Source organism: Peromyscus leucopus, chromosome 18 (assembly GCF_004664715.2).
Source record: "Peromyscus leucopus breed LL Stock chromosome 18, UCI_PerLeu_2.1, whole genome shotgun sequence".
Classification (NCBI taxonomy): Eukaryota; Metazoa; Chordata; class Mammalia; order Rodentia; family Cricetidae; genus Peromyscus; species Peromyscus leucopus.
In genome coordinates this window covers 15,166,302-15,181,852 of record NC_051078.1, presented here as the reverse complement: position 1 = coordinate 15,181,852, position 15,551 = coordinate 15,166,302, and the positions used below count along the sequence as shown (strand labels likewise).

The 15,551-nt window shown below is 45.1% G+C and overlaps 1 protein-coding gene across 1 annotated transcript in view; it reads right to left on the bottom strand.

Annotated features, from left to right (window-relative positions):
* The window catches only part of Rab21 (RAB21, member RAS oncogene family), a 30,901-nt gene extending 28,368 nt beyond the window's left edge, over positions 1-2,533 (bottom strand). The window contains 2 exon segments of the mRNA XM_028877974.2: positions 2,361-2,498; positions 2,501-2,533. Coding sequence (XP_028733807.1) covers positions 2,361-2,498; positions 2,501-2,533 — 171 coding nt within the window.
* Positions 2,534-15,551: the final 13,018 nt, after the last annotated feature.

Here is a 15,551-nt window from a genome sequence, read left to right as displayed (position 1 = left end):
AGCAAACACTCTACCACTCAGTTGTATGCCCAGCCTGTGACCTCCAAGATGTCTGCAACAGGCATGGGGGTGTAGATCAACAAATGGCTGAACAGTGAACCACTATCTATGGTTCCTGTCAGTCCCGCAATTTTTTTTTAATGTTTCTCGTACACGTTTCAAAACACTAAAGTGTTTTGAAAACGAAGTACTTTGAAGGATACTTTGAACACTGTACTTTAAACACAAAGTACTTTACGAGGGTAAGTAGTTTGTGACGTTATTCCTCTCCTACCTTCTGATGCCTAATCGCCTCCTTTTGGAAATTAAAACAACACAAGGTTGTGTTTTACAGATGATACAAGGCAAACTTCTCGGGGACAGAGTGTTGAGGAAGAGGAGATGAACTGCTACCCAGGAGGAAGGGATGAGAGTGGTGTTTCCTTGCGTTAGTACACAAGAAGCCCTTCAGTTCTGTAATGAAATCCAGACGCGGTTTCCAGCGAGTTACATAAAAATCTAAGCTGGGACGCTGTTGGTACTGAGGTCCACCAGAGCTTCACCTTTCCTATGTAGTTCACAGTGGCTTCTTTCACAACGCAGAAATCTTTCATCACTGTTAGTTCTGAGGCTATCTTAGAAATATATAATCTAAGTGCAACTTCTTGTTTATGTGTTTGAGACAAGGTCTCGCTGGGTGCTCTAAGGGCCTGAAACTCGCAGAGACTTGCTCGCTCTGCTTCCTGAGTGCTGGGATTAAAGAAGTGTGTCACAGCACTGGACTCCAAAGTGCAATTTTTAGGTTGAAGAGCTAAATTAATTTTTCATTTAAGATTTCAACTGTGATCATTTTTTTCTTACATCGAGAAAAAAGGAAAGTGTAGAATAAAATGTTTATGGCTCTCCAGAGGCAGAGCAGAGATAACTGCTCAAAATCTAAAGTCAGGCCTGAGCACGGGCTCCACTGAATCACTAGCTTGGGCATTATCCACTGACATTCCCTTCTTCAGATGGTTTGCTTTATATAGACTTGAAAACAGAGGAGTAAAAATGAGACATGGATCAGAACCAGGGCATCTTTGTAAACTCTACACTCAGGAGTTTAATAATAGCACCCAGCATCAAATGTCACACCCATTAGATTATGCATTCCAGCAGCATCCGTGTTCTTCACAATTACTAATTAAGATCTATTGTACAAGCTGGAGCAGTGATAAGTAATAGGAGTGTTCACCCTATTTCAGGTCCTAAGTGCTTCTCCGTATCTACCTTGCCAACCCTGTGTGCTAGATATAATCAGTATGGCTACTGCAGCAGGAGAAACCTAGGGACACACAACACAGGTGAAGGAATTTACCCAAGATCACAGTCTGGTTATAGAAATAAATGGAAGTAGGATGTGAATCCAGATGACCAAACTCAAGTCCACTAGCCTTTTCAGCCTCTGGACAATCTGATCAAACCACACTGATAGATTAATTTCCTCTAACACGTGCAAACTGATGATTTTTTTTTTTTTTTAAGAGAACAGGGAGACCGCAGCTCTTTCTAGCGCCTGGTTTCACTCTGAATTACATTGTAACACTCTTCCAATGTAACTGTAAAAGAAAGCCAGCCTTTTATGACCGTAAAGAAAATGTGTAGCAGCAGTCCTTCGGGTTTTAGTTTGAAGACCAATCGCTGGCCAATCAATATACAACATGATGTTTCAACGTGGGTGGACGAACCTCACAGAATAAGCGACCCACAGGTCAGACTCAAGAAGGCTGCCATGAAACTGCGTAACCCGCACCAGCAAGCGGTCATTCCAAAAACCCTTCCAGAGACCAGTGTTGTTGTTTTGTTTTGTTTTTTTTTTTTTTTAAAAACCACTCCATTTACTTAAAAAACAGGACAAAATGGAACTTGCATAAACACTTAGTCATCAGGACGCTCTGAAGTTACAAACCACCTCGTTCGCAAATTCTAATCCGCAGCTAAGTTCCTACTTCTCAAGGGGGGGGGAAAAAAAAAAAAGGAGCTGACACTCAAGACCAGAGAGTGAAAACACCTGGGTACCCCAGCGGAAGCGACTCGAAGGGAAAAACGAGCCCACAGACGGGAACTCCCCGACCTGCACGGCCTCCAACGGGAACTGGGGGGGACTTTTCCGGGTCCCTTCCCCTCCCTTCTCCTTTCCCACTGTCGGGTCTTGACATCTACAGGCTGCCCGGACCCCGCGTGGTCCGCAACCCCCCCCCCAAAAAAAAAAGCAATCAGCGGGGGGGGGGGTGGAGGGAGGAGAAAAGGCCATGGGGACGGGGGAGGAGGCGGGGTGTCAGGCCCGAAGGCAGAGGAGCGGGGCGCAGGTCCCCAAGCCGGGCATCCCCCGGGGTCTGCACCTGCAGGGTGGTGATGTGCTTGTCGTTGAACTTGTTCTCGCAGTAGCGCAGCACCAGCGACGTCTTCCCCACGCAGCCTTCCCCGAGCAGCACCACCTTGAAGGAGTAGGCTCGCCCTGCGCCGCCCCGCCGCCGCCGCCACCACCGCCGCCACCGCCGCCGGCCGCAGCCATCCCGCCGCTGCCCCGCCGAGCCCCGCACCGCCGCCGCCGCCGCCGCCGCGGCGCCCGCTCCGCCCCGGGGGGGCCCCGGCTCTGCACGCCCCCTCGCCGAGCCCGGGACCCGCCGCGTCCTCCGGAGGCCCGAGAGGAGGAAAACGTCCCAGCGAGGATGGGGTCCCCGGCGACCACGTCAGGCACCCGAGGGCCAAGGCGAGCGAGCCCTCTCCTCCCTCTAATGGCGTCTCCTTCCTCCTACGTCACGCCCCGCGTCACGTGGCCGCGGAGGGGCGGGGCCGGCCCGGCGGCGGCGGCGGCGGCGGCGGCGGACCCAGCCTGGCTTTGGGGCCTTGTTCCGGCGGCCGCCGCCACCGAGGCGGGGTTCGGGGCTCCTCCGGGGAAGCCGGCGGCGGTGGTGGTGGTGGTGGTGGTGGTGGGGAGGAGCTGATCTTTGGAAGCCGACCCGACTCCGGTGGGATAGAAGGCGGGAGGACGTGGGCGCCTTGACCCCGAGGAAGGTTCACCAAGCAGGGGTCATCCTTCCCCAGCAGGGGTCATGTCCAGCCAAGTCCAGCCAAGGTGCCCTTGAGTCTCTTTGTTTTTTTCCTCCGGGATCTCAGATCCGGGCTATGGCACGTTGGTTTCAGTTGTCCACACGGCCGGGCTTCTTCTGCTCATCTTGCAGGTCTCAGCTTAAACCGGAAAGGCTTCCCTGACCACCCAGTCCTTCCCACATCCTTCCATCCCTCCTACTTACTTCCCCCACTAAGATATTTCCTAACAATGGTGTGCCTGCTTTATCGGCGCTTACCACACTCGGTGGAATTCCGATTAGGCTGGAGGTTTAAGGGCAAGGATTGCGGAAGACTTAACCTCCCTCTCTATTCCCAGCTCTCCAAGCCAGGCTGAGAATGAATGGTGTTTCCTAAGGGATTAAGCCCTGCCTCCCCGGTATTTCTGTTTTCTATGCTGAGTCCACGTTGATGGGTCTGGTTTATTTGACGATTGCTTATTTTATTTCATGTGCCTCCACTTTATTACATGAAATACACTTTCCCCAGAAAGCAGCCTGGTATTTCTGAAATTTTGTAATTTGGTGTCATTGAAGAGAAATTTGTTTTACTTCATCAGACTTATTTTACACTTCAACTTAAACAAAATAATAAAAGGCAGGCCGGGAGGTGGTGGCTCAGGCCTTTAATCTCAACACTCGGAAGGCAGAGGCAGGAGGATCGTTTTGAGTTCGACGCCAGCCTGGCACCCGAGGCTGTTACACAGTGAAATCTTGTCTCGAAAAAAATAAAAATTAAAGGCAGCTTAGCCTATTCATTCATTGAAGGAGCATGTGAATACAGCTACTACTTGCCTTTCTCTGCATGAGATACAATGTTTCCGTCTTCAGCTTTTTATCCAAGGAAATAAGACAATTATACAGTGAATACTTCTAACTTGAAGCAGTTCAGAATATTTTGCAAACATACATGGGAAGCTAGCTGAGTTAACATACTAGAAAAGCTTCCTGGAGAAAAGTGGCCTTTTGTTAGGAATGTCTTAGGCAAAAAAAGAGAGGCGGGAAGAAGGAAGAAGCATCTAACGTTGAGCCAGAAATCAGACAAGAAACCACAGTCAGGAACATCACCTTAAGTTCAAGGCCAGCCTGTTTTGCATTGTGAGAGCCGAGCTAGTTGGAGCTACATAGCAAGACCCCGTTCCAATAATGGTGATGATAATCAGGAAAAGAACTTATGACGAAACACCCAAGGAATCGAGGGGACAATTCAAAAACAGCCTTTCATCAGGTGCAAAATGTTACCAGGTCTTTCTTTTTACAAAATTACTCTGGCTATAATTAGGAAAGTGGATTACTTATTATTACTTATTCTTTATCTAGAGCCAACCATTTACAGGATTGTCTTGTAAATTATTTTCGTAGCTGTATCTGAGATTATATTATTTACCTTACTTCTTGTGCTGGCTGTGTCAACCAGACACACACTAGAGTTATCTGAAAGGAGGGAACCTTAATTGAGAAAAGGCCTCCTTTAAGACTTTGCTGTAGAGCATTTTCTTTATTAGTGATGGATGGGGGAGGGACCAGCCCATTGTGGGTGGGGCCATCCCTGTGCTGGTGGTCCTGGGTGCTATAAGAAAGCAGGAAAAACAAACCATGTCAAGCAAGCACTCCTCCATGACCTGTGCATCAGCTCCTGCCTCCAGGTTCCTGCCCTGTTTGAGTTCCTGTCCTGACTTCCTTGGATGATGAATAGTGATATGGAAGTGTAAGTCAAATAAACCCTTTCCTCCCCAACTTGCTTTGTGGTCATGGTGTTTCATCACAGCAATAGAAACCCTGACTAGGACACTCCTTTACTTAACTCCCACTAGGTCTTTCCACAGTCATTTCCAGAATTAGAAAACAACAACAACAGCCGGGCGGTGGTGGTGCATGCCTGTAATCCCAGCACTCGGGAGGCAGAGCCAGGCGGATCTCTGTGAGTTCGAGGCCAGCCTTGGTTACCGAGTTAGTTCCAGAAAAAGGCGCAAAGCTACACAGGGAAACCCTGTCTCGAAAAACCAAAAAGAAAAAAGAAAACAACAACTTTCTTTGGGAAGTATTCTTCTGCAGTCCATTCTGCATTATTCCTTATAATGTGTTGAAATTTGTATTTCTCAGCCTACACTTTGTTATTCGAGAATCAAGTTATACAGCATGCATTTAATCCCTACTCTCCGTGACACATCTTTATACAGAAAGCTACATGAACTTTCTTTTTTTTCTAGACTGGCTTTCTCTGTGTAGCCCCAGCTATCCTGGAACTCACTTTCTAGACCAGGCTGGCCTCGAACTCATAGAGATCTGCCTGGCTCTGCCTCCCGAGTGCTGAGGTTAAAGGCGTGCGCCACCACCGCCCAGCTACATGATCTTTCTTGAAGCATTCATTCTCTTCTCTCTTCCTTCAGCCAGCCATTCAAATGTCAGGTATCCCAAATGGTTTAACAGTGTGGACTTCTTAAAGCTTCATATGTAGCACTTTGCATTTGCCAACAAATCAAAATTATTTAAACACTCCTATAATAAAATAAAACTTAATGCCAAGATAATTGTTCCGATTTAGCTTACAGTGTGACTTAAGGTGTGCATATAAATTTTCATGGACTTCAATAAGTAGGTTGTCATACTTTTGAATTCACATTGGCAAATATAGATGTGAACTGCTGTTTGGTATTGACCTCAAAGATATTAGACCCTAGTTCCTAGGGCCTGTGAGAGCCTCTTTAGATTTAATTAAAGACAATGACGTGGGGAGGTTGCCTGGTATTTGCAGTGGGCCTACACACAATCAGGAATATGAGAGGCAGATTCTACACACCCAGAAGGAAAGGCAATGTGAGCCCAGAGACAGAGATTGGAGTAATAGCACCACAAGAGCCACCAAGAGCTGGAAAAGACACGTGTAACCCTAGATCCTGCGTGCGAGTGCAGCCCTGCCAACAAACTGATTTGGGACTCCTGATTTTTAGAATTGGGAGAGAATTAATGTATGTTGCTTCAAGCTACCATGTTTATAATTCATTACAGAGCCATAACACTAATACATAGGAATACTGGAGAAGAGAATATTATCTTGATGTGTTGCATTTGTTTTTATTAATGATGTCTTTATATCATTAACCTTTAACGATACAAAGGTGTGTTACATTTGTTCGATTAAATAAAATTAGCCTGGGGCTGGAGAGATGGCTCAGCGGTTAAGGGCACTGATTGCTCTTCCAGAGGTCCTGAGTTCACTTCCCAGCAACCACATGGTGACTCACAACCAACCATAATGAGATCTGGTGCCCACACCTGGTGTACAGGCATATATGCAAACAGAGCACTGTATGCATAATAAATAATTTTTAAAAATAAATAAATAAATAAATAAATAAATAAATAAATAAATAAAATTAACCTGCAGTCAGGAGGCTGAGTCAGCAACCAGCTGACCTGAAGTGGTGGGGAGGAGCCAGGTGGGGCAAGGGCTTTTAAGTGGGGACTGAAAGAAGGACGCAGGGTTTTTTGAAAGACGCCAGCAAAGGGAGAAGGTTAGCTACTTTCTATTCAGACTCTCTGAATGAGAAGAATTCAATTTCAACCTTTGAATCTTGAGTTTTTTTTTAGAGGGATAGGCATTTAGCTAAGTTCCCTTAGGAGCTTTGAAAAAGTCGGTGCCCGAGGGAACAGAATTCCCTCAGGCTGCTGCCCTTGTGGCCAGACCACGTCTGGTAGCGGAGTTGCAGCTGCTGATTAGGACAGCCATGGCTTAAGAGGCAGCCACAATAATAAAGAAAAATAACAGGTGATTAAATAGTTACAATAAAGTGGGGTAAATGAGACCATAGATCACATACATGGGAAGTCTAGAATATCATAGGAGCCATTCCAGGAAAACATACATCAGGTAAAATGAATACACTTCTTTATTCCCAATCTTCTTACCATTTCAGCAGTGTAGGCTCGTCACATGGTCTCCTGACTTCCAAGCCATCAACATCTTGCTCTTCTCTCCTGCTTCCTGAGCTGCTTCCTTTTCAACCCTTCTGATTTCCTCCTCCATTTTCAACCCCTACCTGTTGAGACTCGGGTTTCAGGTCTCCAAATAAGTAACTTTCCCTGGTGATCAGTTCACTCCCGTGGCTTCACATGCTCTCTGTAGGTGAACAACGTCCACATTTATGCCTTACCCCTGATGTCACTCTTTTTTTTTTTGTTTTGTTTTGTTTTGTTTTGTTTTTCGAGACAGGGTTTCTCTGTGTAGCTTTGCACCTTTTCCTGGAACTCACTTGGTAGTCCAGGCTGGCCTTGAACTCACAGAGATCCGCCTGCCTCTGCCTCCCGAGTGCTGGGATTAAAGGCGTGCGCCACCACCGCCCGGCCCCTGATGTCACTCTTAAGCACTGGATGGATGTCAGTCACTGGCCAGATACTGAGCAGACATTTCAAATGTATGTTTAAAATGCACCCCCAGATTTCTAAATGCTGTTCCTCCCCTGGTTTTTCTTGACTTAGTAATAGTTCCATCGTACGTGCATTTACGAAAGATAAAATGCAGCCAATGTCTTTTTTGTTCGAGACATCAAACCAAGGTTTGCACATGCTAAGAAACTTTGATATGACTGTACTTAAGTGCCAACCCCTATGGCAAGTACTGTATGTTGTCCAAACATGTCTACCTCTCCTGCTTTACCTTTCTCTAATATAGAAATAAAAAAAGAAACACTTGAATTCATATTCTTAGAGTTACAGAAACAATTTGTAATGCAGGAAGGGAGGGAGGGAGAGAGAGAGAGAGAGAGAGAACAGATGATATATGCTTGGAGATGGCTCAGTAGTTTAGTTGCATGTTTCCCAAATGTAAGGATTGGGATTTAGATTCCCATAATCCCTTGTAAATGCTTGGTGGGGATAGTGGCCTGCCTGGAATTCCAGCATAGGAAGGTAGAGACAAGATTCCTCAGAACAAGCTGGCTAGCCAAACGAGCCATATCTGTGAGCTCTGGGGTTCACTGAGAGACCCTGCCTCAATGAATAAGGTAGAGGATCAATGGAGGACGGTTTCTGACATCCCTGCCCACCACGCAGGAACATGGGAAAAGAAAAGAGATGGGGTCACATAAAGATGGTATTGTATGTAAGGGAGGGGTTCAGGGGGGCCTAGGATAGGACCCTTAAAAACACAGACTTCTTAGAAATAGGCAGAGGACTAGGAGCTGTGAAGAAGGGCCCATGCTGATCAAAGGAAAACTAGAAGTTAGTTATTGCTGCCATGAGGACCAGCCTCCAGCAGCTCAGGAGTTGAGGGGGAGTCTGTGGAGTTGGGGGGCTATCAATCAACTTGACTTTTCTATGCAAGTGAGTGAGTAAAATTTAACTCTCTGGGGCCACTGGAAAAGGGAAACACACACACACACCTCTATCCAGATGTATCCCTCTATCTCTCTTGATGTCTTCCTTCTACATCTTTCCTGGTATTTTCCTTTTCTTATGATTTTCTTTTTTTTTTCCCTTATAGTTTATATATCCCAGGACAATCTTTCAAGCGATATAAAAATTACAACGTGGTTACCCTCTATTTTTCTTTTTTTTTTTAATTTTTAAAAATTTTTTTACGTTCTATTTTTCGAGTCAATGATTACAATGACAGCATGTTTTCCATATCTCTTACATGATTGAACATTTTATGTATTACAGGTGAAAAACAAATTATTCCCAAGAACCCATTTATACCCAAACAACTTGTTTTAGATTAACAGAGTGTAAGCAAGCAAGGTGTTTGTTTGTTTTTGTTTTTCAAGACAGCGTTTCTCTGTGTAACATTCCTAGATGTCCTGGAACTCAATTTATAGACTAGGCTGGCCTTGTATTCACACTGCCTCCCAAGTGCTGGGATTAAAGCCATGCACCACCACAGCAGGGCTCACACGCAAGTTATTTTTCTTAGACAGTTCTTTTACTGGCAGGCTGAACTTTGCTGTTACAAAGAAAGGACCCATCATTTTATTATTTATCTCCAAAGATAATCTTAAAAGAAATCGTAGAAGAATCACAAATCTAAACTTTTATGTATGAAAGAGAACCAGTCAGCTCCATTTTAAATCCTCGGGGTGCATACCCACTCATCAACAGTTTTTCGTTTTTTAATATCAGGAAGCTGAGGGCAGAAATGGGTTCAAGGAATTAATCATCATCTTTGATCATCAAACAATTCTAACAAGAAAGGCACGTCAGCTAGTAATAATCAGACTGCTTTGTTCTTGTTCCCTGACCTTAACGAGTCCCTCACTCAACTACGTGCCTTTCTAAAACTTCAGATGGTTTCCTTGGGTTTTTCACCTCAAGGTTATTAACAAAAGCATCTTAATCTAACCTTAAGCCATTTTGTTTGTTTGTTTGTTTTGTTTTGTTTTTCAAATTTGTTTTGGTGCCTATCCTGGAACTCACTCTGTAGCTCAGGCTGGCCTCGAACTCGCAGAGATCCGCCTGCCTCTGCCTCCCGAGTGCTGGGATTAAGGGTGTGCACCACCACCACCACCCAGCTAGCCATTATTTAAAGCTCTGTTTTAGCTAAGATGCCACCAAAACCTGTGAACACCTTCTCCCAACATTAAGATGAAAAGAACCTGAGCTAACTTAGCTTCTGGGACTCAGTTCTTTCTCTTAATCACTAATGTAAGCCACAGTCCAAACCACTCCTTGATAGAAACCCGTGTGTTCTAGCTGTGTGATACTTTCTTGTTTTATTTTTTTATTCTCTGCAGCCTCTGCTGTATCAGGGACAGGGGCAACATCTTATCCTACCTTTACCTATGTTAATTTTCCATTAAATTAACCTCTATCATAATCCCTTCCTATATTTGTTAAAAACCCTCAAGCATCAAAATCCTATGTAGGCTAACACTATTATTGTATAAAATCATTGCTTCAGTTCAACAGTGCAGTGTAGGAGGAAATCATCTTCATAATAATCCACAGGTAAAATAACCAGTAGAACCGGACATTTCTATGAGATAATCATACTGCATTAAGGGCAGCGGGGAGCTCGCCACACCCATTCACACCACGTCAGATCCTAGAGAAAAGGGGCAGCTTCGGCCAACATGCAAATACACAGCAGTAGCAAGAGACATCCCGGGGCCGAAGCTCTCAGGGAGCTTTGCCTGTCTGAGATTCATCCATCAGAGCTTTGCTTCCTGATGGGCCGTTCCCCTGAAGTCAGTTGCTATCTCCTGCTCCTCTGACATGGCCACCAGCATTTAGTGTCAAGGGATAGACAAAGGAAAGCCAGGCATGGTGGCACATGCCTTTAATCCTAGCACTCAGGAGGTGAAAGCAGGAGGATCTCGGTGAAGATCTCAATCTGGTCTATATAGCAAGTTCAAGTCCAGCCAGGGCTACGTAGTGACGCTCTGTCCCTCCAACTCCTGGAAAAAAAAAAAAAAACAGCAAACAACCCAAACCAAAATGTCAATGACAAGATTAAGAAACCCTGCTTCCGGGTGATGGTGATGCACGCCTTTAATCCCAGCACTCGAGAGGCAGAGGCAGGCAGATCTCTGAGAGTTCGAGGCTAGCCTGGTTTACAAAGTGAGTTCCAGGAAAGGCGCAAAGCTACACAGAGAAACCCTGTCTTGAAAAACCAAAAAAAAAAAAAAAAGAAAAGAAAAGAAAAAGAAACCCTGCTTCCAGGCTGCAGAGAAGGCTCAGTGGTTAAGAGGTTAAGAGGGCGCACTGAACTCTTCCAGGCTGCAGAGAAGGCTCAGTGGTTAAGTGGTTAAGAGGGCGCACTGAACTCTTTCGAGCACCCGAGTTCAGTTCCCAGCACCCATGTGGGCAGCTCACAGCCTCCTGTAACTTCAGCTCCAGAGGATCTGATATCTTCTCCTGGTACCTGCACTCATAAGAACATACCCCCTCCCCCCCAATAATTAAAAATAAGAAATCTTAAAAAAAAAAAAAAGAATCCTTGCTTCTACCCAAGGAAGTATGGAGTATGCATGTTTCCCAGTTCATCACAGTTATAAACCTCACGGAAATATTAGAGACAAGCAGAAGAGAGTCGATTCTACGATACCATTCTACAAACAGTAGAGAGAATGGGGAATTCAAGAATTTAAGGCTCTAGTTCCAACTTTGGCGTTGATTTCTGTGCATGCACTGGATGCTTTCTCATCTCTCTGTGTGTAGAACCATCCTCTACTCGCATGCATTTTTTTTAAATTGAAAATAGATTCTTCTCTCATACTATACATCTTGACTACAGTTTCCCCTCCTCCTAGTACCACCACCCACCCCTTGCCTCCCCCAGATCCACACCCGCCCCCCTTCATTTCCTCTTCAGAACAGAGCAGGCCTCCAAAGGCAGCCCAACAGGACAAAACAAGATACAGTAAGACAAGGCATGCCGAGTGGTGGTGGTGGCAGCGGCAGCGGCGGCGGCGGCGGTGGCGGCGGCGGCGCATGCCTTTAATCCCAGCACTCGGGAGGCAGAGGCAGGCTGATCTCTGTGAGTTCGAGGCCAGCCTGGGCTACAGAGTGAGATCCAGGAAAGGCGCAAAGCTACACAGAGAAACCCTGTCTCAAAAAAACAAAAAAAAAAAAAAAAAAAAAAAAGAAAGAAAGAAAGAAAAAAGAAAAAAAAAGACAAGGCAAAAGCCCTCAATCTCGGCTGGACAAGGCAACCCAACAGGAGGAAAAGAGTCCCAAGAGCAGGCAAAAGGGTAAGAGAAGCAGGAGTCCCACAAAAACACCCAGCTAACAGCCAGAACATATACTCAGAGGACCGGCTGCGGACCCACGCAGGACCTGTGTCTGCCATTTCAGTCTCCTCTTATGGCATTTTTAATCCTCCGTGGAACACTGGTTCCTGTCAGCAATGTTACAGGAAAAACATTTTATCCTAATTAGGCTTTTTCCTAAGGGAACACAGGAGAATTCAAAACATTTCTATAATTCCTTAAGAGAGAGAGAGTACTCACAGATGCCCCGTTTCTGTGGAGGTTTTCTACAAATTCAAGAAGTTTGGGCTAACAAACTGTAACAAGCAACCACTTAGAAAATAATAAACTGAATAGTAGGGAATACGGTGGAATGTTAAAACAGGAGTACATTAAGAGAAAAAGGAACCCGAAAAAAAACAAACAAAACATAATTCCTATAACTGCCGAAGGGGGGCGCTGAAGTTTAGTGGTTACCAAAAAGGCACGGAATTTGACTATACACCAATTTGTCTTCCTTTAAGAACCTGTATAACTTCTCGGGAGCCATGGAAAACGTCTTTCCACCCCATATAGGGCACTAACAGCAGACTAAAGAAGTGAGTCTGCCGAAGTCTAGCTGGGGAGCCACTGAGGTTGCTGTGGTTACTTACGGCAGCATGGATGAGGGTTACTTGCAGGAGGGTGGTGATTTGGCAGGCAGACGGATCCCTGATGGGTTCCAGCATGGACTACGGCCTTGTGGAAGCTGCATTCCTGAAGCTTTCTCCCAGCTCTGTGAAATGTACTCCCATCAATTACTCATTGCTTATATAACCGCTCAAGAGACCTCATGGCTCTTGGAACTTTCTGAATGTTCTGTGTCCTGTAAGTTTCCTAAACTTGATAATTTTTATTGGCTGCCCCAGTCCTACGAGGCCCACCTCCAAAAAGGAATTATCTATCTTTGTGACGACAGACTCTCATTGTATAGTCCTGGCCGGCCTGGAACTAGCTGCGTCGACCACACTGGCTTCAAAATCATTGCGATCCACCTGCTTTGCCTCCTGAGTGCTGGGATGAAAAGCATGCACCACCACACCCAGCAGGGGCTTTTTGGGGGAAATAACTACACATCCGTGTTAGCACTGTGTCTATCAAATATTTGCATCCTTGATTTCTGTAATGTATTGAGTTCTGTAATGTAGGGCTCTATTGGTATGGATTAATTGAAGCAAATGAATGAAGGCTGAGTCTATAAAAGACCCTGTATTGGACATGAAATTTCAGAAACGGGCTTGGGCATGTGGGGTTTTGACATAAAAATCTTCTCAAAGTATTTTCCATTAGAAGTACATAAGTAAGAGTAACAATTGACAATAATAGTTGTGGACGAATGTGAACTCTACAGAATTCAATATTTTACTTGTACTGACTTCAAGCCAGAGGTCTCTTTTTTCTTTTGTAAGTGCATACTCTGGCGTGGGAGGCAACAGGTAAAGAACTGGAATAAGATGTGGTGACGGTGTTTGAGGGCAACCCGGAATACACACCTGTGATAGTTTATGTGTAATTGGCCCCCAGAAGCTCATTGGGGGTGATGCTATTAGGAGGTGTGGCCTTGTTGGAGTGGGTGTGGCCTTGTTGGAGGAAGTGCGTCACTGTGGGGGTGGGCTTTGAGGTCTCTCAAGCTACACCTAGTGTGATACTCACTTCCTGTTGTCTGCTCATCAAGACATAGAACTCTCAGCTCCTTCTCCGGCACCGGGTCTGCCTGCACGCCGCCATGTTTTCTCCCATGATAACGGGCTGAACCTCTGAAACTGTAAGCCACCCCGATTAAATGTTTTTCTTTATGGGAGTTGCCATGGTCATGGTGTCTCTTCACAGCAACAGAAACCCTCACTAAGACAGCGTCCTTTCGTCTTTCAATGAGAATCAAGTGCTTGTCTGTATTTTCCCTTATAGTGCAGCTCAGAAAACAATAGCTTCTAGTCTAGTGGAGTCTCCTCACATCCCCGAAGGTCTTCCTGGCTTTCAAAAGCCGCAGTTCCTCCATCTTTTCCACCGCCGCTTAACCAGCAACATAACTAAGCTGCAAGTGTGAGGACTGGCCACAAGAGGGCACCAGCAGCTCAGTGAAATTTACCAGGTTTAGCTTGAATTCTACGTTCTCACTTCCGTGGTTCTTCAACAGTAAAACTAAGGAAACCACCAAAGATTTTCCTCTGAGTTTTAGAAATAAGAATATTCTGCCGGGCGTGGTGGCGCACGCTTTTAATCCCAGCACTCGGGAGGCAGAGCCAGGTGGATCTCTGTGAGTTTGAGGCCAGCCTGGGCTACCAAGTGAGTTCCAGGAAAGGCGCAAAGCTACACAGAGAAACCCTGTCTCGAAAAAACCAAAAAAAAAAAAAAAAAAAAAAAAAAAAAAAAAAAAAGAATATTCTAAGAGACATAGGCATAGAAGGAAGAAAGTACAGTCCATAAGCCCTTTACCTCTAAGATGTTCACTACCAATGGTCCGAGAAATTTAAAGTATTATTCTCAAAGAAGGAATTTAACTCAACATTAACATTCTCAGCCCTTACCAATTTTTTTTACTAAAAATATGCCAGCATCTAATAATTTAAATCTATTTTGAAATAACCAGAGAATTAAATCTGTCTATCAGGGGCTGGAGAGATGGCTCAGTGGTTATGAGCAGTGGCTGCTCTTCCAGAGGACCTGAGTTCAATTCTCAGCACCCACATGGCAGCTCACAGCTGTCTGTAACTCTAGTTCCAGGGGATCCGACACCCTCACACAGTTGTACACGCAGGCAAAACACTAATGTACATTAAATAAAAAAAAATAAAGAAAAACCAAAACCTGTGTATCAGATGGAAACATTGTATTGCCTATTTAAAATGTTGCCAAATTATTGGCAACATTGTTGCATGTTGGCTGTTTCTAAATTACTAAAGTCAGTTCAGAAGTCAGTCTCACTGAGGTGGTCTGTAGCACGGCCATTTCCTGTTGCTCCATGACACTAGAAATTCTAAAGAGATCTCTGTAAACTAAGCCTGAATGATTATTGCGGTGGTTAATATTGATTGGCTAGGAGACAAAATCTCTGAGCATGTCCGTGGGGACGTTTCTAAGGATTTACAGGGGTAGGAAGATCCACCCTAAATGTGGGTGGTACCGTTCCATGTGCTAGAGTCCCAGATGGGCTAAAAAAGGAGCTGAGTGATACTTTTCTTTCTCGGCTTCCTGACAGTGGACACGAGGTGACCAGCTGCCCTGTGCTCTCGGTACTAGGGCTTCTCCACCATGATGGACTGTATTCTCTGTGGACTAAAATAAACCAGTTCTTCCTGAAGTTGCTTTTTGTCACAGCCAGGAGAAAAGCAGCTAACACACCTCCCTTTTCTAAACAGAGATCCTATTTGATTTCTTTCCTATGAATGTCTTGCCTGCATTATGAACGAGTACCACATGCATGTCTCTTACCTGCAGAGTCCAGGAAGCAGCATCAATACCTTAACTACCAGAGTTACAGAGTAGTGAGCCACCGCACGGGTCCTGGGAACCCAAACCAGGTCCTCTGCAAAAATAAGCAAGTACTCTTCACCCTGAGCCATCAACCCAGATCCAATTTTCCATTTTCTTTTGGAAATAAATCAGCATAGAGAATGTAGACTCTCAACAGAGATATGCTTAGGCCTGGTGAAACAATTTGGCTGAGAGTTCTTTTACTTTGTGAACACTAATGGAACAGTGTATTTTTGCACATGCAGTGTGTGTGTGTGTGTGTGTG